The sequence below is a fragment of the Hemiscyllium ocellatum genome, chromosome 36 (genome assembly GCF_020745735.1).
Source record: "Hemiscyllium ocellatum isolate sHemOce1 chromosome 36, sHemOce1.pat.X.cur, whole genome shotgun sequence".
In the NCBI taxonomy this organism is placed as follows: domain Eukaryota; kingdom Metazoa; phylum Chordata; class Chondrichthyes; order Orectolobiformes; family Hemiscylliidae; genus Hemiscyllium; species Hemiscyllium ocellatum.
The window spans coordinates 44,577,411-44,601,462 of NC_083436.1; the positions used below are offsets into that span (position 1 = coordinate 44,577,411).

Sequence of the window (24,052 nt, forward strand, 5' to 3'; positions counted from 1 at the left end):
AGTGATGCCCATGTCCAATGAGTAAATTTTTTAAAAACTCAGCGAGTGAGGAGCCCATGGAATTCTCTGTCACAGGTGGTAGGTGGGACGAAAACATTGGACATTTTCAAGAAAGAGCGCAATTTGGTTCTTACAGCTAAAGGTTGCAGGAAGAAAGCAGGAAAAGTTCAAACACTTCTCAGTGAGAATGACACCAGCATTGGCCTGAGGCTGACAATCCTGTTTGTCAGGAGGATGTTTGGGCCCGAGGAAGAACACAGCAATTGTGTTGAACATGTCAGTGGAAGTCAACAATGAGCTGCTACATTAATAACTAACCAACTGCAGAAACTCTTTCCTGAGAAACTGATTACAGTCCAGCATTTTCCAACTCAGGCAACCAACACTAACAGCTCAGTGTCTGACAGGCAGGCTGCACTTCCCCAGAGCGGGACCCAAGTATGTGGACTTCACCAGTTTCCTCATTTCCCCTTCCCCCACCTAACCTCAGCTCCAACCTTCCAGCTCAGCACTGTCCCCATGACCTGTCCTACCTGCCTATCTTCCTTTCCACCAATCCACTCCACCCTTGTCTCTGGCCTATCACCTTCATCCCCAACCGCATTCATCCGTTGTACTCTTTGCTACCTTCCCCCACCCTCCTCTCTGAGCTATCACCTCCATCCCCACCCCCATTCACCTATTGCACTCTATGTTACTTTCTCCCCACCCCCACCCTCCTCTCATTTATCTCTCCACCCTTCAGACACTCTGCCTCTATTCCTGATGAAGGGCTTTTGCCCAAAACATCGATTTTCTGCTCCTTAGATGCTGCCTGACCTGCTGTGCTTTTCCAGCACCGCTCTAATCTAGACTCTGGTTTCCAGCATCTGCAGTCCTTGTTTTTACCCAAGTACCTTATCCAGAACGTCACTCCCAATGCTGTACTGACTGAGGGCAGCATTGTCAGTGGGAAGTCTATGGAGTGAGACATTAATGAGACACCTTCTTTTGAGATGGTGGTATAACATCAGGTAGTCACAATTTTGAAAGATTTGGTGTTCTGGCAATATTTCTCTCTGCATCAATATCCCAAGGGCAGTTCACCTGGCCATGATCAATCACACCTGTTATTCCGATATTACACGTGCAAAATATTTCATCATCATTCAAGATCTTGGAAATGTTCTGAGGCTGTGACAGGGACATCCCAAAATGTACAGCTTCCCAGAGTTCTGAGCAAGGGTCACAGCAGTGTCAGAATGTTACGTCTCTCTCCTCCCACTGTGGCTAGACCTGCTGAGCTTCACCAGCAATATTCAGTCAGATTTCTTTCTTTCTAGACATGGCTCATTGTTGACTTTGTAAAAGAACAGAGATTCCAGGAAAATGTAACATTTGGAAAATTCAATATTTCAAACCCAAGTTTTTTATTAAAACATGGGGAAATTCAAACAAAATGTACAGGCAATGGTGTTGACCCCAATGTCACATTGTTCTAACAGCAAAGTCCGTCAACAAAAGTAATGTTGGTAAATTCCAGGTGACAGGATTTAATCTGCTCAGTTTTATTTTCCAATGAACAAAGTGCACATTAAATTATTCCCAGGACCATTTCTGAGTCTCAGAAATCCCTTTTGAATGAGGGGTTTAACCTCTTGGCCCTAATATATCTCTACAGGTGAATTCTGCAGCACTATTTTCCTCATCTGCCTCCCTACGAGTTTAGACTTTTTACTTCACTAATTAATTTCATTAAGGTTTATTACTGTACCTCCACAAATCCCATCAGCCCAGCACATCCACGGTTAGTGCACAACGTTAATCTTCGAAACACAACTCCTTGTCAGTGCAGCTCAGCCTGGTCTCTCTCTGTCAGTGTGAACCCCTGTGTCTGCTCAATGCTCCTTGTAATCAGCAGAGTGAGACAGCAGTGTGTGTACAGTGGGGACTCTCTGGAGCTGAAGCTGTCTGACAACTGGGAATGAGCTCTCAGACAGTGTGAGGGAGGGCAGTACAAGGATAGCAGACAGCTGCCAGACCCTTTGGCTAGAACCCAATCTCACACATACACAGGCACAAAGGGAAAGTAGTCTGTGTTCCTGGAGGTTACTAACAGCAACCAGTGACTCTGTGGGTGACATGTTGCTCAGATCTGCACAACCAACCCCCCCCCCCGCTCGTTCCATCTGCTTCAACCTTTTAGTTGTTAAACAGTGAGGCCAGCAGTGGGACATTAACCTCGAAGCTGATAACAACTGAGCTATTTATTCCCACCAGGTACTTTTCACTCGATTGAATGATTTAACATCCCACGTTGGACAGCTGTTGCACATTGTATTAGCAAACAGTGACTTTTGTTGCATCATTTTGTTCAGATTTAGGATGTAATTTTAAGACTTTTGTCCTGCAGCTCCACATAGTGGATGAGATGTTTTTTAATACACCAGGACTAATTGTCCCACTTCCCTTGTAAACATTTAGAGGTGGGATTTATTTTGCAAACAGACACTGAGTTAGTGATGAGGACAGAATTGAACTGAAAGAGATGCTGAAAACTTCCTGTGGATAATACTAGAACTGATGAAGGGCTTATGCCCAAAACGTCGAATTTCCTGTTCCTTAGATGCTGCCTGATCTGTTGCGCTTTTCCAGCAAAACATTTTCAGCTATAATACTAGAACTACCCATCGGGCACCAGAAACCAGTGTAGGGAACGAGATTTCTTGACACTGTGCCCTCAAGGTATTGCTGATAGTGCTGAAAAATTAAACTTTCTGGGAGATGGGGCCATAGGGGATTGGGTTTATCATTGACAGGCCCAGGTGAATATTGTGGGATGGTTGGTTCAAACCCCGACCAGCATCTTGGGAAATTTAAACTAACTGAACAAAATAAAGAACTACTCTCAGTAATGAAGACCATGACAACAAGATGGGTTGTTGTCAAAAGCCTATCAGGTTCACTAATGTCCCTGAAGAAAGGAACTCTGCCGTCATTACCCGGTCTGACCCACAGCGGGTGTGGTTGCCACTCAGTTCGAGGTGAACTGGGGACAGGCAATACAACAACCCTTGCCTGGCATTTCTCACCACATCCCACAAAAGAATGGTTAAGAGTTGAACATAAATAGAAAAAGTAAACTGAATTACAAAGTTGGTCCAATTGAGCACATCTTATTGATTCACAGGATGTGGGCACCACTGGGCAGACCAACATTTCTTGCCCATCCCTAGTTAGAATTAGAATCCCTACAGTGTGGAAACAGGCCATTTGGCCCAACAAGTCCACACTAACCCTCCAAAGAGTAACCCACCCAGACCCATTCCCCTACCCTATTACTTTACATTTACCCCTGACTAATGCATCTAACCTACACATCCCTGAACACTATGGGCAAGTCAGCACGCCCTATTCGCCTAACCACGTCTTTAGATTATGAGAGGAAACACACACAGACACAGAATGTGCAACTCCATACAGACAGTCACCCAAGGCTGGAATCCAACCAGGGTCCCTGGCACCATGAGGGGCTAACTACTGTTGTAACCACAGTGCTGACCACTGAGCCACCATGCACCCCACCCCCCCACCCCAGTGTAGCCCAATGAAATGTTCCACCCATTTGCCAAAAAGAAGGTTGTGTTGCTTTCTGAAGGAAATCGGTTTTCTCCCAAGCTCAGAGATTGCTGCAAAACAGTGCTGTCACCGCGACTCCATTTTGGGATTGCAAACTCGCAGTGTGCCCCCGCAGGAACTTTGGGGCAGGAGTTGGGAAGAAGTGCCATATCAGTGGGGAGTATCTGAGGCCAGGGGTATCTGAGGGTGGGGCTGTCTGAGGATGGGGGTGTCTGGCAGGCAGGGGAGTAGTCTGGGGATGGTGTTTTGGAGGGCTGTCTGCATGAGAGAGGGAGTCTTGGGGAGGTGTCCAGGAGGGGTGTCTTGGGGTTGGGCTTGGTTGGGACAAAGCAGACTGTGTCTATAGTTGCCTGTGAACATGTGACCCTCACTGCAGCCCTGATCCCTCTTTACAGCAGGAGAGAAAGAATCTGTTAAAATTGATCATTTTATAGCTCAATTATTCTGTGTATCTTCAGGCACAGACACTAATCATAGAGATGGACAGCAGAGAGACTCATCCATGCCAACCAGATATCCTAAATTAATCTCGTCCCTTTTTTTAACCTCACTGAGTCATACATCATGGAAACAGACCCTTTGGTCTGACCAGTCCATGCCAAACATAATCCCAAACTAAATTAGTCCCACCTGCCTGCTCCTGGCCCACATCCCTCCAAATCTTTCCTATTTGTGTACCAAGGAGAAAGTGAGGACTGCAGATGCTGGAGATCAGAATTGAGATTGTGGCGCAGGAAAAATTGATGTTTTGGCATAAGTCCTTCGTCAGGAAGGTGATGAAGGTCTTATGCCCAAAACGTTGATTCTCCTGCTCTTCGGATGCTGCCTGACCTGCTGCGCTTTTCCAGCACCACACTCTCGCCTGTATCTGTATACCTATCCAAATGTCTTTTAAAGGTTATAACTGCACCCGCATCCACCACTTCTTCAGGAAGCTCATTCCACAATGAATTACTGTGTAAAATAAAAAAAATACCCTTCATCGTTTTTAATCGTTCTCCTCTCACCTTAAAGATATGCCAGCTGGACTTGAAATTCCCTACGTTAGGGAAAAGACACCAGCCATTCATTTTATCTATACTCCATTATTTCATAAATGTCCTACACTCCAGGGGAAAGAAGTCCCAGCCTATCCAGCCTCTCCTTATAACTCAAACCCTCCACTCCCGGCAATATCCTGGTAAATCTTTTGGAACCCTCTCCAGCTTAGTAATATCTTAGAATCTTTCCTCTTTGGCTCATAAAGGCTCTATACCCATCCAGATGCATTTTAAATACTGTAATTGTACCAGCCTCCACCACATCCTCTGGCAGCTCATTCCATACACGTACCACCTTCTGTGTGAAAAAGTTGCCCCTTAGGTCCCTTTTAAATCTTTCCCCCTCTCACCCTAAACCAAAGCTCTCTAGTTCTGGACTCCCCCACTGCAGGGAAAAGACCTTGTCTATTTACCCCTCATGATTTTATAAACCTCCGAAAGGTCACGCCTCAGCCTCTGACACTCCAGGGAAAACAGCCCCAGCTTTTTTGTAAATCTTTTCTGAACCCTTTCAAGTTTCGCAACACCCTTCTTATAGCAGGGAGACCGGAATTGAACACAGTTTTCCAAATGTGACCTAACCAATGTCCTGTACGGTCTCAGCATGATCTCCCAACTCCTATACTCAGTGCACTGACCAATAAAGACAAGCGTATCAAATGCCTTCGTCGCTATCCTGTCCACCTGTGACTCCATCTTGAAGGAACAGTGAACCTGCACTGCAAGGTCTCTTTGTTTGGCAACTCTCCCTAGCATTCGATTAAAAAAAGTTTAAACGTGTGAATAATTGACTCAGAAAAAAGTTTTTGCTCAAACTCACAATCGGAGTTAGTAAATAACAACAATAGCTAAATAGCAAAGTTGAGAATAGAAAGGCTTTGCTCTGATGTTGAAGTGAAACACTGACTTTGGTGCTTGTGGCCTCACAAATAAAGTTTAGTTTATTCTGCTCTCAAGTTTTCCTCATGAAATAGAATGTTGTGTTTTATTGTGAGGGGTATTGAGTACAAGGGTATGAAGGTTATGCTTCAGTTAAACGGGGTATTGGTGAGGCCGGATCTGGAGTCCTGTGTACTGTGTCGTTCCCGTACTTACAGACGGATGTTCACGTGTTGGACACAGCTCAGAGCAGGTTTCCCAGACTAATCCCTGGAACGTGGGGATCGCCTGATGAGGAAAGGCTGGGCCCAGTATCCTCTGGAGTTTAGAAGAGACAGAGGAGATTTCATTGAAACATTTCAGATCCTGAGGGACCCTGACCAGGTGGATGTGGGAGAATGAGAAAATCTAGAACTTGGGGTCTGAGTTTAAAAGTAAGGGGGTGAGGGGGGGGTCAGCCCATTTAGATCAGAGATAGGGAAATAGGGAAATGATGAGGGTCTTTGGAATTCTACTCCTCAAATGGCAGTGGGTGCAGAATCTGTAAATATTTTGAAGGTGAAGGTAGATAGATTCCTGATGACCAAGGGGATATACAGGAGTGTAGAGTTGAGGTTAAACACAGATCAAACCACAATCTTGTGGCCGAGTGGCCTAATCTTGTTCCTTGTTTGCATGCTTTCCCAGTCACATTCCCCTCTCCCCAGCGATTAACCCTGGTTTCCCAGTCACATTCCCCTCTCCCCAGCGATTAACTATCCCTCGCCACTGACTGCCTGACACCAATGTTTCTCAAGTGGCCACCGACTCTGATTGGAATTATAGCTGGAGTTCCATCACATGACTTATATTCCAACAGCTCCAGCCTATTTCAAATCGTAGCCAACCAACAAAAAAAAAGTCAGAGAATGTTTAGTTTTGTTTGAAAGCCCCAGTGGGTCTCTTCTCTCTCTCTCTCTGTGGTTCCTAATTGTTGCAGTGTTGGAGACATTGATCTTGAGGTTTCCAGGGTAAAAACTCCCCAAACCGTTCCCTCATAATCATCGCACTAGCCTCCTTCAGGAGGAAATTCTTTTAGTCGTTATAATTATCAGAATTATTAAAATATACAGGGTCAGTAAGCACCATCTAGTACCTCCATTGCATAGTAACTGAATCTTAAAAAACACAGAGTGCACGTTTAATTTTCTCCTCACCTGACTCATTAACACCCCCAGTTTACACAGTCCCATCCACGGGGCCTGTAATGCATTGAAACAGTCCAGTGTTTCACAAGATCGTTACACTGGACACTTAACCACATAAGGTGGTGTTAGGACAAGTTATCAAAAACAAATTGTACGGATCAGCTTAGAAGGGGTGGAGTTAGGAGGGAGAGAGGGTGGGGAGAAGTGAGAGAGAGAGAGAAAGGGGCAGAAAGGTTTCACAGGGATTTCTAGAGTTCATGGTTCAGCCAGTCAAGATACAGTTGGGGAATAGGCTGGAGAGAGTGACAGAGATCGGGAGGGGTGAAGAGGCTGGAGGTTGTAATGCAGATAGGCAGGGATTTAGCCACTGGAGGAAGTTACAGAGATAGGGAGGGGTGTTGGGGGCTGGAGGATGTTACAGAGATAGAGAGAGGCATACGGGGCTAAAGCAGGCTACAGAATTAGGGAGAGGTGAAGGGGCTAGAGGAGGTTATACAGGTAGGGTGGGGAATAGGAGCTGTAGGAGGTTACAGAGATAAGGAGGGGGTATAGGGGCTGGAGGAGGTTACAGAGATAGGGAGGGATGTAGGAACATACCCAAAAACAGTGGTTGAGGAGACTACAGATTTGGCTGTGTGGGATGTAGGTAAAGTAGTGTTACTTCTGCAATCATAATTACTTATGCAAGGTAAACAAACTCTCAGCAGTGTATAATTGGTTCAGCCAAGAGCTGAGTCAACAAGAATGGAAACTATGTGGAGGAAATACATGATTGTTTTTGTATTAGCTGAAATGTGCCTGCAAACAAGGGTAGATGTTACAGACAAATAGATAAGGTATTGTGTCGGGAGGGGGTTAAGCTAGGCACGCCTGTACAAACAGTAGTTATAAGCATCTGTTTCTCACTTCTACAAAAACAAGAACAAACCACAATCAAGAAATCATGAGGTCATAAGGTCATGACAAGTGAGGGAGGATATACCTAACAATGACCCACAGCAGGATGAGGTCAAACGGTCTTGTGAGGCCAGAAATAAGCATTTTGTCACAGACAAGGCCGGATAAGGCAAGAGGTAAACAGGAGTAATGGGTGCCGGTCTTAGAGAGGTGGGAGATGTCAACAGGGGAGGAGCAATGGGATGAAAGAATAGGAACTAAATCACATAAATGTTACGTACTAGTTGAATTCAGTGTGTGTGTATCCTTGTCTTGTGGACAGTGGACACCACACCCCTCTTGCAAGAGCCAAATAAATGACACGACTGATTCAGATCTTGTCTCGGATTGAAATTATTGAAGTGAGCGAGCTTAGTTTCTCACAGCTGGGAGTTCTGATTCTGTCAGGGTCTAGTTTGAGTTATGTGTGGGAGAACTCTCCTAGTTTCAACATCAAACCCTGCATGTCGGTGATGAGGATTCACCTGAACATGTCTGTAAATTAGATGTCCAGATTAATAATGGATGATCTAGCCTATTTTATTCTTATTAATTATGTAAGTTGTGTTTCATTGAGCTGTTTTATATGGTAGTTCAGAGTCAGTCATATTGCTTAGGGTCTGGAGTCACATGTAAACCAGACCAATTAAGGATAGCAGATTTCTGACATAAATTCTGAGGTGATTTTTTTACAATAATCTAGCTGTTACTATGTCTGACACACACCTTTTATTCCAAATTTATTTAACAACTCACTATAAATTTCCAGCTGCCCTGTGGGATTTATATTTGGGTCCCTGGATTACAATAAACATACAACATTACTGTTCTCCCATGAGGCTCTGTTTGATAATGGCCCCTTGAGTATACTCTGGGAACATGGGAAGGCATTATCTAAATGTAAGCTGTCATTAGTAAATAAAATTAGATCTTTCACACATTGAGAAAGATTGAATACAGAGCTTGTCCTGCACATAAGGGTCATTTAGACAATGGATGTAGGATGGCTCACTGAGCTGAAAGATTCATTTTCAGAAGTTTTGTCACCATACTAGATCACATCATCAACGAGCCTTCAAATGAAGCACTGGTGGTATAGCCCACTTTCTATTTATGTGTTTAGGTTTCTGTGAGTTGGCGATGTCATTTCCTGTGATGTCATTTCCTGTTCTTTTTCTCAGGGGGTGGTAAATGGGATCCAAGTCAATGTGTTTGTTGATACAGTTCTGGTTGCAATGCCATGCTTCGAGGAATTCTCGTGCATGTCTCTGTTTGGCTTGTTCTAGAGTGGATGTGTTGTCCCAGTCAAAGCTTACACATGGATGAGGAAGGACACCACTTTGACTGGGGCAACACATTCATCCTCGGACAAGCCAAACAAAGACACGCATGAGAATTCCTAGGAGCATGGCATTCCAATTGGAACTCTATCAACAAACACATCGACTTCGACCCCAGTTAATACCCCCGAGAAAAAGAACAGGGAATTATATCACCAACACAAGGAAACCTAAACACATCAATAGAAAGCTGGCCAAGGCACCAGTGCTTCACTGGAGGCTCACTGATGATGTTACCTAGTGTGGTGACAAAACGTCTGAAAACAAACCTTCCAGCTCAGTGAGCAAACCGACATCCAGAACCTCAACTGGAGCGACAAACCTTCTTAAAACTCGCTAATATTTAGACAATCGCCTGATACCTCTGGCAACCCAGGTGAGTTTCAGACATGGGACCATTCAGGTGGGCACAGAAAATCACAATGATAAATCAAAATCAATCAAGTTGCTCTGAAATTTCAGATCCCACAAGTTGGTGATAACAGCACTTGTAGTTCTCTGATAGGATTGAAAGGAAAGAGTTTACGTTTATTAAATTCCACATCATTTGCCATGGAACTTTCACTGATTCCTGATCTATAGGAAATGTGAAAATGTCTTGAACTGAAACTGGGATGAATAAGGCCCTAATTTGTAATTTCTGACCTAATAAAATTCACTTTTTGATTCATTTCATACTGTGCAAGCAAGCAATCTTTGAACATTGTAATATTCAGGGAACAAGCATTGCTAACATATGACTGTATCAAAATATTATTTACATCCAATACCGTCCAGAAACAAGGGCAGGGCTTGTTCAAGGTTTATAGCGGGTTACTGAACAGTCTGTTTAGTTAGATCACTGCCTTCAGGGTTTGTCAGTCATGTACAAGAGGCACTAAATCCCAAAACGATTCTGAGCTGGAGTCCGGCGACGCAGGAGCTCGAGCTAATTGCAGTTCTGAAAGAAGGGTCACTGCACCCAAAACATTAACTCTGTTTCTCTCTCCCACAAATGGCTGTCTGACCTGCTGAGAAATTTCTGGAGTTCTGGTCTCTAGCCAGACGCTAAGGTACATTTGGCAGTCCGGTCCGAGATGGAGGATTGACGGCTGTAGAAAAGTTCCGCTCCTCTCCGGCCTACACCTTGGGATCTATAATGTCCATCTGAACAGGCATGTTCGTAGTCCAAGATGCTGGTGGAACAGGACTCTTCAACCAGAGCTTGTCCACTCCTCCTTTTGTTCTTTTTTATCCTCAGCAATTTTTGTTCTTCTATCTTGACCTCAGCGCAGACACGATGAGGGGTCCTCCCAACCTGGCATGGTGTCCTTTCAGCTTGGCATGGGCACAGTGTGGTCTCTTGGTCTTTGGGCAATATCATAGTGATCACCTGGCCTCAAGGTGAATCTTGGTGCAGGCTGGAGGCAGGGCCCGGTGCAGACTGGAGGGTAGGTGCCAGCGTGGTCTGGGTTGGAAGGCTGATATTCCTTTACTTCTGTGACTCTGGACTTTGTACTTCTCTATTTTCTAAGAACTTGTAAATGAAGCTGTACCTGGGTACCTTTGTACCGAAGATGGTGCTGTAAGTGGTGACATATAAACCTCTCACTATTCATTTGAATACGTGTGACAGTAAAGCTAATTCATTCACATAGCAACACACCCTTAAGGCACGATCACTGGACAATTCACCCCTCTCATGGCTACGGTGAAATTTCAGCCCAAGGTGTGCACACACAAATCCAGAATTGGATCTCAAGTTTGCAGCTTCTTGTTGTAGCATTCACCTCCATCACTGGCTGTGGTTAAGAGATTCCCCTTCTCATCCAGCTCCAATGTAAAGTTCACCAAAGAGTGTTACAAGCGGGTGACTGAATCTGTGTTTCTATATTCCTTATGTGGCCACATAATATTGCAAAGAACCTTCGGAACAACTCACTGTTGTAATGTAAATGATAATCTGTCGATGTTGTGATGTATATCAGCCAGGACGGACGGGAAAACTCTGTTCGGGGTTCCAGCTGAGGGGACAGTCACCTGGAACTTTGCTTTAATATCTCAACCACAAGGCAGCACCTTCAACAGAGTAGCACTCCCTCAAACCACATCCTCAAATCCCTCAAGTGGGGCACGTATCTAGTCCAAAGATGTGCGGGTCAGGTGAATTGGCCATGCTAAATTGCCCGTAGTATTAGGTAAGGGGTAAAATGTAGAGGTATGGGTGAGTTGTGCTTCGGCGGGTCGGTGTGGACTTGTTGGGCCAAAGGGCCTGTTTCCAATAATCTAAGTAATCTAATTTAAAAAAAACCTTCTGACTCATGTTGAGTCAAGGCAGCTAGCAATCAAAAGTGATCCTCCAATCAGTTTGACCTTAAAGCACAAGTACAATCCAACAGAACAGCTGGGAACTTCCACATCTGCATTTTCAAGTCCACAGACACTCTGTACTTTTGGGGTGGCATTGGAACTTGGGATAAATGCCCTCTGATTCTCAATCCAACTTTGTCCTTCCAGGTTGTTCTGGTTAGATTGAACAATTCCAATAAACAATTCCTGTAACAATGAAAATAGAATGCTGGGTTTGAATGACCTTTCTTCAGTTCACTTCTGGTTTACTTTGCTTTTATGTATTCATTTACTCAATTTTGTTCTTTCACAGGATGTGGGCAGTTTTGCCAGGGTTCCTTGATGCCACACTTGGTTGAATGCATCCTTGATGTTACTCTCACCTCTCCTCAGGAATTCAGCTCTTTTATCCATGTTTGAACCAAGCTGAGTGGCCCTAGCAGAACCAAAATGTGTGGTGCTGGAGAAGCACAGCAGGTCGAGCAGCACCTAAGGAGCAGGGGAATCGACATTTCAGGCACAAGCCCTTCAGCAGGGTTTTCCTGCCCGAAATGTTGACTCTCCCGCTCCTCGGATGCTGCCTGACCTGCTGTGCCTTTCCAGCATCTCACACTCAACTCTAATCCCCAGCATCTGCAGTCCTCACTTTCTACTGGAACCAAAATGGGGCGTCACTGAGCAGGTTATTGCTGAGCAGGCGCTGCTTGATGGCTTGATCACTTTACTGGTAATGGAGAATGATGGGCGGTAATTGACCAGGTTGGATTTGTCCTGCTTTTTGTGTGCAGGACATGCCTGGGAATTTTTCCACATTGCTGAAAAAGCGCAGGTCAGGCAGCATCCAAGGAACAGGAAATTTGACATTTCAGGCATGAGCCCTTCATCAGGAATCATTCCTGATGAAGGGCTTATGCCCGAAACGTCAAATTTCCTGTTCCTTGGATGCTGCCTGACCTGCTGCGCTTATCCAGCAACACATTTTCAGCTCTGATCTCCAGCATCTGCAGACCTCACTTTCTCCTCGAAAATGTTCCACATTGTCAGGTAGATGCCAGGTTGTAACTGTACTGGAAGAGTTTGGCCAGGGGTCTGGCTAGTTCTGCCATATGACAGCCAACAAAGACTTAATTGTAAATGATATAACCTAAACCATTATAACGATACCAAGATTGAGACATGTTAATTGTCAGAAAGAAACGTAGAGGCTACATTTCTTTCCTCGAGCAGACTGATGGCTGAGTGGTATCCTGATGGAGATCTTTAAATTGATGAAAGCAGCTGATAGGGCATTGTTTTGGGGAGTCTGTGTTGAAGGGGGCCATCACTGTAAAACCGACACTAACAAATCCCATATGGACACCAGGAGGCGTCTCTTCATTCAGAGGGGAGAGCACATGAAATAAAACAGAAAGATGCTGGAAATATTCAGCAGATCTGGAAAGGTTTGTGGACGGAAAGACAACATTATTTTTTTCAAGCCAAGGGCCTTCTATCAGAATTTGGACCTTTATGTCTCCACAGGATGTGGGCTATGGAGATTCACCTGGATACATTTGAGAGGAAGCAGTATATAGGAGAGAGAAAGGGGAGTAGTTGCATGTGTTGATAGGGTGGGATAATGAGCAGAACGGCCTCTTTCTGTAGAAGAGTCTACACCCAAAGGGTGGGAGAGGTTTCGAACTCTCTTCCACAAACAGCAGTGGATGCTGGATCAGTTGTTAATTTTCAATCCGAGATGATAAATCTTTGTTAAGTAAAAGTATAAGGGATATAGGCCACAGATCAGCTAAGCTCTTGTTGAATGGGAGGACAGGCTTAAGGGGTTGAATAGCCAACTTCTGTTCCAATTGTGAGTGACCTCTTTGTAATGCTTGAACCAGGCAGGGATGGCAGTGCCCAACAAATTCAACAAGGGATACACTGCAATTGGAATGAGAACATGAAAACACTTTTTGCACATTGCTAAGAAATCAGACATACTCCATATTCCTGTAAACAGCAGTAAGTGCTTTCTAGAAGTTTGGACAATACGACATAGTTACAGAGTTGCTGTGTTACAGTTCCTAGTAACCGTCAACAGTAATCGTTCAACCATCAACTGGAAAAAGTAACCATCAAACTACACTCAGGCTGTGAGATAGGCTCAGCAAACCTCTCTCCAACACATTTTGCCAGCAACAAAAGTGGCATCAATATTTTGTCAGGTTTTCATTAAATTTTGTAAAGTTTTGATGAAAACAATTAAAAGTAGTGCAACGATTTTTGAGGAGGAATAATAAATAATGTCAAAGCCAGAATAAATGAAGGTAAATCCCAAAGAAAATTATTATCCTTTGTATTTGCATTTTGAAATTCTGTACTTTTAAAAATGGATAATGTTGTTGAATTCATAACATGGTGTAGGCTTCCCAAACACTTTGGAACCTACCCCTTTCCCATCTGCATTGTGTACACTCCGGCTGAGGCTAAGATAAAGGGCTTGACAATGAGCTGCCTGTCTCTAGCCAGCTCTAATCAGAGGTAAACATCAAAACCCATTATGTTAGTGTGGGCACTAACGCCTTTGAAGAGAACATCAGCTTCTCCAGTCTCTCCACCTCAGCGAGGTCCCTTAGCTCTGGCACTATCCGTATATCTCCACCAGAAACCTCTGCAGGGCTTTGACATCCTTCCTATGGTACGCTGCTCCAGATTTGGACACAATACTTCAGTTAAGAGTGAACCAAAAACCTGTAAAACGTTTATTTCTTTCTTTACTCTCGTGACGTGGGCTTCATTGGCAAGATTGCCGTGTGTTGCTCACACCCAGTTTCCTTGAACTGATCAGCTCTAGGTCATTTCAGAGGGCAGTAAAATGTCAACCACATTGCTGTGGGTCTAGAGTTCCATGAAGGCCAGACCAGGTTAGGATGGCAGATTTCCTTCCCTAAAGGGCATTGATGGATCTGACTGGTTTGCAAACAATCAACAATGCCTGGCCTTAGACAGTGAAATCTGCCACTAAATAAATCCATCTGCCATGGTAGAATTAAAGCCCATGTCATCAGAAAAAGAGCCTAATGTACTGCAGAGGTCAGTGACGTTGCCACTGGCTCCCCCACAAACCTTCCCCTGCCCCCTGCTCCACATCACCATTGTCATAACTCCTTTTCTATTCAACATCCCCACTCTCAAAGTCAAGAACTAAATGCACTGACAGAATTACCTCATCTACCTGTTCTAACATTTTAAAAAAATTATAAATATGCACCACAGATTCCCTATTCCTGCACCCCCTTAAAAATAGTTCAGTTTACATTAAACAGCCTCTCACTTTCATCTTCTGAAGCTGAACTAACCACTCAACAAAATCTCTATACGGCCCCCAACAAACTTCATGGACCAGCCTGAACTCAGAGGGAGTAAGTGTCAAAGATAATTATCACTGAATTTAAAATGACTATAGACAACAAATCGCTCTCTTTAGGTTGCTAGACTTTAGTCAGGATTGAGGCCAAAGTAACACAGAATGTAATTGACTGAAGAGGTTCATAGCTTTTCGAAAATTGCTTTCCTTGGCCAAATAAACCATGTTTGGCAACTATCTGAGGAACACTCCGGAGGAGACCATTAAAACCTTCCCAAAGAATACCCAAAACATGGTCATCCTAGTATTAACCTTTACAATAATACTGACAAGATTTTTATCTTGTTATAAAACACAAAACTTCCCTTGAATCCACAAGTCCCTGAGTCTGATGCATATCGAAAAGATGACTTTGGATTATTTTAAATGTGGACCGTTAGAACACCAGAATTCTAAGTTGTAAAGAATCAATGGACTGAAATCTTTACAATGTTCCATCTTATCTGTAGAGCTGTACATAGCTAGTTTTGAGAAGATTTGTAGCTCAGGTTGAGGTTCTGGATGTAGGTTTGCTGGCTGAGCTGGAAGGTTCATTTCCAGACATTTCATCACCCTGCTAGGTAACATCTTCAGTGGGCAGAAAGCTAGCCACCAGGATACATGAACACCAACTAGCCACAAAAAGACATGACCCTCTCTCACTAGTATCCTCACATATGGATGAGGAAGGACACCACTTAAACTGGGACAACACATCCATCCTCAGACAAGCCAAACAAATCACGCACGAGAATTCTTAGAGACTTGGCATTCCAACTGGAACTCTATCAACAAACAGAGAGTTAGACCCCATCTACCACCCCCTGAGAAAAAGAACCGGAAATGACTTCACCACAGGAAATGACATCACCAACCCAAATAAACCCAAACGTATAAACAGAAAGCAGGAATTTTCAGCATTGCTTCACCCGAGGCCCACTGAAGATGTTACCGAGTAGGGTAACAAAATGCCTGGAAATGAACCTTCCAGCTCAGTGAGCAAACCTACATCCAGAGTTGTACATGTAATGTACCCAGTTTGACTAGAGGAAGAATTCAGTTGTAGAACAATTCAAAGTTCCACTTTTAACAGCTGCAGGAACTGGACACTGGCATCAAGAAAATCAAACTGAGTTGAAACCTCAAAGCTGGAGAAATGTCAAGTGCAGCAATCATATCTGTTCCTGTCAACATGACCCCATAAAATCATGCCTGGAAAGGAGTGAGGAAAATTACAGTGAAAATAGTACGTCCTCAGCTAGACAACAACACTGTTTGGGGGACTTGAGAGTAGCTAAATAAACTTGAACAGAACTCCTGTCATAACAACTTGCATTTGTGTAGCACCAGTAGCGTAGCAAAACTTCACAAAGATTCAAATGACTGATTAATCGAATATAACACCAGGCGACATAACCAAGTGGCTGTGAAGATTAAGAGGAGCTTGGTGAGATAGAGAGGGCGTGCAAGAAAATGATAGAGAGACAGACAGAAAGGAAGAGGGTGTTTAAGCTGTGGCTTGGCTTAGTTCTAATGCAGGAAGCAGCTTTCTACAGGGAGTTTGCCAGTAGGTAAACAGGTTAATCTCTACTCATGAAGGAGACAAAGGCCACAGTATGGAATGGTACTCAAAATGCAAATTGGTCCACCCAGGATCCAAGGCAGAATGCAAATACTCTAGAAAATGTAAACAAGAGATTTTCCACCTTATTCTTGTACTTGGATTAAAAAATGTTTTTAAAAAGCCACTAACCTGCAGGGGTAAAGAGAATATTAAGCATTAATCTGGAAATGAATTGACTGGACACACTGGAACAAGGTAAAGGACATTCTGTCCTCTAGATATAATGGGGCGGGACAGAGTCACATTGGATTCAAACTGTCAACAGTTTCTATTTCCACAGATGCTGCCTGATCTGGTATATTTCACATTTCCAGTATCTACAGTATGTGCCTTATTATTGGTACACTTTACCATCAAAACATAATCCAACAAAAAACAATAGTTAAAACAAAGATTTAAAGCTTAACCTTTTATATAAAAGTCAGGAAAACTAACCCATTGGAAACACGAGAAAGAGCAGGACAGAGCAAAAATATTCAAGATAAAAGATCAAATTCTTAGCCAGAATAAGTGTGCATACAACAATTTATGAATCTAGACATTTATAACAAACATTTAACCACAATATGCATAAGATAAACTGACTTGGTAAATCTGGATTAAATTCTGTAATTGGAGTTTAAAATTTAGATCAAAGTATAAACAAACATGCTTCTAATCTTCCAGGCCAGTTCTATATTTCAGAAAATTTAACAAGGGGAAGCTTTTAGATGATATATGCACAGAAATACAAACCCTCTTCTCCAATCACTGCATTTAACAGCCAGATTACCAATCCATATTCTGTAACTGCCAAAGTGGACAAAGACTAAGCTTCCAAAGATATGGGCCTTTTGGAAATACATCAACTCATGAATATTGTTTGGGAAGGAACATATATCAGCATTTTCCTGTCAATATCTACACAGATTTGGGTGTCCTTAAAATGAGCATAAGCCACAAATTCACTAGTCATGTTTGCATTCAAGTCAGAAGCTCAAGTATAATTGGAGTTTAAAGTGTTTACATCTAAACGATTCCATTCGACTGTCCTGCTGTACAGAAAAGCCTTTGTGGCCTTTCACAAAGAACAGGGAGTTGTCCTGTGCTGACCTACTGGGGGTGGGGTGGGGTTGAGGATCACAGGGAACAGACAAGGAGGTAGAGTTGAGAAGATCAGATCAGCTCAGCTGTGAACGTATTGAACGGTGGAGCAGGCTCTTGAGCTATTGATGTTCTGATGGTTGAACACAGATCTCTCAACAACTATCACTATTCATCATCCACCTGCCTGTGGGATCTTGCTGAATATCAAATTGAACACGTCATCTGCATCAATAGAGCCAAAGTGTTTACAGTTTGAAAAGTTTTCCATTTGCTGGTGGAATATCTTGAAGAATGAAAGGTGCAAGTTCTAAAACCATGACACAAGAATTACAGAAACTGAAGACTAATTTGAATGCTTCAGATATCAGTAGTTTATTGTATGTTTAGTCCAACACATTCAAAATGAAAATCAAAAACGAAGATTTGCCACCTGCAACACGTGTAACTATTACTATGCTCTAACAGCATAAGATGGTCAAACATATCAGCTTTTTTAAGATGGAAAACCATTATCTACAATACCCACAAAAGCCAAGGTGGTAAAAGCCCAACCCATTGGCAAAAATGGAATGATATTGCTCCATTACAGTAACATAAACCAGCATCTAGTGCCACCCAGTAATAACACTCTTAGTGGAAGAAGTCACCTAACTTTGCTTCAGGGGTATTATTGACGACTCTAGGGAATGGGGAAACAGGACTACAGCACACAATTAAATTCAGTGAACAAATCCCCAGGAAGTCACCACATTCTGATGTTTCCAGATTGTTGATTTTCTTTTTTGTTGGTTTGATCAATACTTAAAGATGGTGAGAAGCAAGCCAGATTGAAGGATGGCTCATCTTTCTCAAGTGAACTAAACTTATACGCAAGCACTTCCTGTGGACGGTGTTCATTCCCAGAAGTGGTTTGAAGAGAAAGTGAAGTTCAATGCTGGTGAGGTGTAGCAAATAGCACAGCAGAAATCTGTCAAACTCTGGTAAACTGCTTGGCAATGAACTTGTGCAAATCATACTGAAACCAAAGTTCTGTGTCCAGGGCGAGGGTTTCAAGTAAGATTGAGGTGAGGGAGGGGGGAGAAAAAAAAGAGACACACGCAACCCTTCCTTGCCCGATGGAAACTTCAAGTACAATATTTCCAGGCCACATTAATAGATCTGAAGTAATCAGTCAGGGGGAAAACAAAAAGTTTAAACAATTAGATTGAAAACACAAAAACTACTAATGTATCCCAGAATTTGAGAAATAGTGCAAGACTACCATCAAAACAAGGAAGACCTCAGAAATTTTCAAACAAAAGTCAAAACCAACAGACACAATAATCCTTCCCACCAACATTTGGAACAAGTAGACGTTACTGTGTATCTGTCAGTTTTGTGGAACAGTCAACAGGTGACAGCCTCAAGCTGTGCATGTAAACAAATCACTGCGTTACTGATAAATGTGCATTGCTGCTAGAAGCTGTGACTTAATGACATTCCTCATCCCGATCAGCAGCTTTCACCTGTACCAAGCTCACAAATGTTAGTTTAACGCACACCCCTAAACTGGTGTTTAGTAGATGGAGCACAGACAGCTGCTGAGTCTGGATTAAAAGCTGCAGTATCCTTTACGTCGGTCAAACTGTTTCTCCTTTGTTTCGAAACAAAAACACAGCAGTTTTCACCTTTGCATAATGTAGCTCTCCCTCAGGGCTTTGCTTTACACAGACTGGTTCAAAACCTTATAGATGAGCACATGTCAGACAACACTTTGTGCAGATGAATGCATGTGCACGACCATACTTTTTGCATATTTTTCAAAACGGTAGCAACAATGGGTTTTGATTTTAAATTCCTAATTTCCCGAAGTCAAACAGAAACAACCTTTAGTTGCAGGAATGATACAAAAATAAAACAAACAACAGCTTGGAACAGGTGAATGGATATTGTGCAATTTTCTTCTTTCTTCAATACTTTGTTTTGCTCTTGCCTCCCCCAGCCCTACCCCACCCACAAGCCAGGATTCTGCAGCTTTCCGCATCTTTGTATTTTGTCACACACTAGTGATTCCGTAAGGTTCTACAGCGGTTTGGCTTTGTACAACAGCGGTGAGTACAATCCGTAGAAGAGTTGCCAGCGAGACTGGAATGACGTATCAATAGAAGGCACCATCATGCTCTTTACACATTGAAAGAACTAAAACAGTAAAGTTTAGCTATGATTTTCGCTGCACATTCATAACTGCACAGATTGAGGGAAAGAAAATTGGTAGTGAGCAGCGAGGCATCCCTGTATTGCAGTGGGGTAGATAGAAAAATTAGAGGACATGCCACCAAACTCAAGTTCAGGGCTGTTAACTTGTTCACAATTGCTTTTGTATTTTAATTTTTAGTTCGAAGAAAAAAAAATCCACCTCCATCTGAAACTGATTCAAACGTTGTCCATTAAGGTTTACAGATGTGGGAAAACATGTCGGTCACAGCAAGTATATAAGATTCAAAGCCCACATCTGGTCAGTCATTCCTTCCCTGCCGAAGAGGACAGTGGCTGGATTTTCACCCGTCTCCTCCTGCAGTTGCCATGGCGAATGATGCTTTAAAGAGTACCCATTAGTGCATTCTGATGAGTGCATGAACACAAACTCTTGAGCGAAGTATTTTCTAAAAAGAAAAATATCAAGGCTAGCTTCTCCAATTGCACCAATTTGTTTTTCTCAATATTATTGGGCAGAAACTTGACACATTTATGATATAAAGCAGCCAAGTTGCACCAAAGGCCTGAGATTGGTTTTTGTTTCTAAATGGTGAATCTTCAGACCTTTAAAATGGGTTCCAATTAAATCAAAGCCTTTTGTTTATTTTTCCAAGTTCTTATACAATGTTTTTTTTTTGCTTAAATCCTGTTCCAAAAATAGGGAAAATGATCACTTTGATGTAACTGGTAAAAAGAAGGCTTGTTTTCACAGAGAGATGAAAAACAGGCTGTGTCACATTCCAAAGCCAAAATTAACAATAACGCAAAAAACAAAGAGAGAGAGTAAACGAAGAGTGCGGTGTCACCAGCGAGATATCGGGAGTGGTGGTGCTTAGCGACGGAGTCCAGCAAACCGACCTTCACTGGGGAGCCCCCCTCTGCCCGGTCCAGGACCCAGCTTCTGTGCCATGCCACCTCTGGGCGGAGGTCCACGGGAGTCACGGTCTCGCATCATCCCACCACCGATCATGCCGCGTAGACCAGAGCCTCTGTCGCTGCGGCGGTTATCCCTACGGTCATCGCCGCCTCTACGCTCTCCTTCACGAACAGCCCGGGTTTTCTTCTCCTCCACGTTTAAGCGGACCTCGCCTCGGAACATGACCGGCTGTGAACACAGATGTCAGTGTTAGCGTGCTTGCTGAACATTTATCCGACTCAAGTTTTCAAAAAAAACCCTGATATTTGCAGTGATGCAGCTATTTCAGTCAGACAGGTTCAATTCCCCACATGATTGCCTGACGAGAGAGGGATAGGGAAGGGCAGTACCTCTTCCAGCCCCCAGGTCTCCTGGGGTGAACAATCATCATTCAACCAACACTGCACTGGCCAAATAATTTGCATTTACGACTGCATTGTTATGAGAGAGATCTGGCTCTGTGCTAAGGGCCTGCCTTGTCTCCTAAGTTTTTGGGATGTCCTGAAGCTGTGATAGAAATGCATGTCTTTCTTCTAATCGAACTATCAGCTCTGTAGTGAAATGCAAGCCTTGTCCTGAGTAGAAGTGCACTTCCACGTTGTTCTTTCTAGCAGGCATGACAGGATAAGAAATCCCATCTGTTTACAAGTACTGCTGCTTGTGGTAACTTGCTGCATTTCAACATTTCCTACATTTCAACAGCAACTGCACTTCTAATGTATTTCAGTGGCTCTAAATCATGCTGGGTGACCCCATCACAGGCACTACGGAAATGCACAATTATTTCATTTTTCTTACCTTGGCACTCAAGATTCTCTGAACAGGATCAGGATCATCAAAAACCACAAATCCAAAGTTGGGCAGCTTTCCTCCACTGCTTTTTGTATTAATGCGGAGTTCAACCACGTTGCCAAAACCTACGCAGCATGCAAAGAAACAGGTTTGAACAATGCAAACACAGCAACAACGCAATGGCTGGTCAATACTTCAGCAGGCTGAAGAAACAGCCATTAATTACTATGAAAAACCGGAGTTAGAGTAACATGGCGTATGAACCCAACAGGCTTCAGACAAGCTATTAAAGTTGAATATTCTTTTTCCTCCAGTTACAAGCAAGCCTATTAATCACCCTGCTATCAACCGGTTTCACAGAACCCATACGACATGACTTGGTTCATCAATGTGGTTGCAATATTGGCTTCTTTCCTCTCCTCACCCAAAATGAATAAACAATATACCAACTGCATCTATCTGCCTTGGCCAGCTGATACAGAGGTCACCTATGACACTTCTGCAGAGTTCAAGAACTTTACATACACAACACCGGAGATCAAACATATACAAACATGAAGCTACAGTAAACCACTGCTCAGTAAAAGATTGAAGACATCGATTTCAAGGTTAGAATACAATAGGATAACCTATCCCTAATCAGTAAGGAATCAATCACTGTTAAGATTTTAGCTTTTTTCAAATTGGACTTCAGTTATTTCACTAATTACTCACTCATAAAAAAGTCTTTCAGTTCGTTTTCATCAATATCATGGGGTAAGTTGCCAACAAAGAGCTGGTGACTATCTGGGTATCGGATGATTCGACGACTCTCAACCTCATTTGATTCCATTTCTCGACCTGCAACTCAAATTAAATCCGCTTCATATTAGCTTAAAAACTCAATATTTCCATTTCAAATTTGACAACAATCATCATCCATAACTTACAAACAGATTCCTTTAAGAACAATTAAAAAGGTTATATAACATTTCAAAGCTGAGTATCAGTCTTTCTGATCTAACTGTAACTGGATCTTCTCTTCTCAATCTGTATTGATACTGCCAGAGACCCACCTTTCCCCAAGTCTACCGCTAACACAGGTTCAGCTTCCAGACATTTGCTGATGTACCACAGGAACAGGCCTGTCGAGCCTGCTCTGCTATTTGCTACAATCATGGCTGACCGAAGACTCCAAAGTTTTTAACTCATACTATCCCTATTAGCCTGTACAACACTGAATTCTGATTGTAAATCTCTAACTGCAACATATTCAAACATGGAGTTTCCACAGCCTTCTATGACAGAATTCCAAGGGTTTCAAAACCATCTACGTAAAAATATTCCTCATCTCAGACCTCAGTGGTATCCCCTTAGTTTTAAACTGTGCTAAATTCCCCTATCAAGGAAATCATCTGACCTGTATCTACCTTTCACATTTCATTTTGATGTTTTTGCCAGATTACATGAACATTCCATTCTTAATTTTCAATTTCTTGGTCATCCTAGTCTCAGCGCTAAGCATTCTCAGGATTGCCTCAGAGTCCTATGCCCTGCCCTGAGATTGTGAAGCTTAGACTACACTGCAGCTCAGCAGACAGATGGGACTTCCAGTTATCTTATCTAACAATGGACTGAGCCGAAAGCAAATCCAAATGAAAAAGTGGAGTCAGCCACACAGACACCATCAAGTGTCGGCTTCTGTTGCTTCTGATCCAATCATTACAGTACCTGCCCTAACATCAAATGAACCAAACACCAACAGACTATTTGGCACTGAAGATCCATGCTGCTGCTTCTGCACATTATAAACAATTTCCACCGTATGTTTTCTACTAACCCTATCATGGTTTTCTGCTCCTTTTGCTCACTTGTGCTGATCCTGTTTCCCATTAAATATCTCTGCACTATTCACTTCAACCACTCCCTTCTCCTTGTTCTCTGGGGAAAGAAGATTCTTCTGACTTCCTGATTGGACGTACCTGCCTGTCCTGGTAATTCATGCAAACCTCATCATGCTGGGTGTGGAAAGCCTTTCCAACCTTTACTGCTGTAATGCTCTGAAGGAAATCCAAAGAGTACAATAACTGCTGACCTGTTCTGGGTCCTCTGGACACTAAGCCCAGCCTCTCACGAGGACGCTGGTCACGGGGCCGCGGGGGCTGAGCCTGCACTTCGGTTTTAGCTTCTGCTCTTGGCTGCAATTAAAAGTGGGAGACAGGAAAGAGGAGGAGTGAAGTTGCTACAGTGGCTTAATTCAACATGCTTCTTTCACAACGCCTTGTATTAGCAGCTTCCTGCCTAAAGCAAAAGCAGTCTCCCCCTTGTAATTGACTGACATTACTTTATCAAGGGTATGTACTAACATTAGCTAACAAAAATATCTATGCTTGCAGTTTTTAAAAAAGTTAATAGTTACCTAATCCAAATTGAAAAACAGACAGAATATCTAAGCTTTTCTTTTGAAGAAAAGCATATTTGAATTATTTTTATATAGATATGCAAGTCCATTCACAGATTACCTGTGAGGTTGGTGCTTTAACAACATGGGGAGGAATTCCAGAGGAAGAAACTGTACCACTAGGAGGCAGATTTTTACTGGTCACTGAGGCCCAGGAGAAAGCCTGCAGAGAATGCAACACATACCTATGCTACTATCAAGAAATAAAGCATTCCCTCAAATATAAAAAAGTTCCTGAGCCTTTAA

General features: G+C 43.0%; 2 protein-coding genes across 5 annotated transcripts in view; both read right to left on the reverse strand.

The window, feature by feature from the left end:
- Positions 1 to 16,506, reverse strand: part of LOC132833250 (cyclin-dependent kinase-like 2) — a 71,903-nt gene extending 55,397 nt beyond the window's left edge. For all 3 annotated transcript variants that reach the window (XM_060851374.1, XM_060851373.1, XM_060851375.1), the window contains exon 1: positions 16,467 to 16,506. The gene's annotated coding sequence lies outside the window, so the exon portion shown is untranslated. The remainder of the gene's footprint in view (positions 1 to 16,466) is intronic.
- Positions 16,507 to 17,759: 1,253 nt separating this feature from the next.
- g3bp2a (G3BP stress granule assembly factor 2a) overlaps positions 17,760 to 24,052 on the reverse strand; it is a 29,892-nt gene continuing 23,599 nt past the window's right edge. The window contains exons 8-12 of one of the 2 annotated variants that reach the window (XM_060851359.1): positions 23,868 to 23,969; positions 23,441 to 23,543; positions 22,081 to 22,206; positions 21,373 to 21,491; positions 17,760 to 20,763 (exon numbers count right to left, since the gene is read on the reverse strand). In XM_060851359.1, the coding sequence (XP_060707342.1) occupies positions 20,491 to 20,763; positions 21,373 to 21,491; positions 22,081 to 22,206; positions 23,441 to 23,543; positions 23,868 to 23,969 (723 nt within the window). In that variant the 3' untranslated portion in view covers positions 17,760 to 20,490. The remainder of the gene's footprint in view (positions 20,764 to 21,372; positions 21,492 to 22,080; positions 22,207 to 23,440; positions 23,544 to 23,867; positions 23,970 to 24,052) is intronic. The other variant, XM_060851360.1, reaches the window with a different exon arrangement.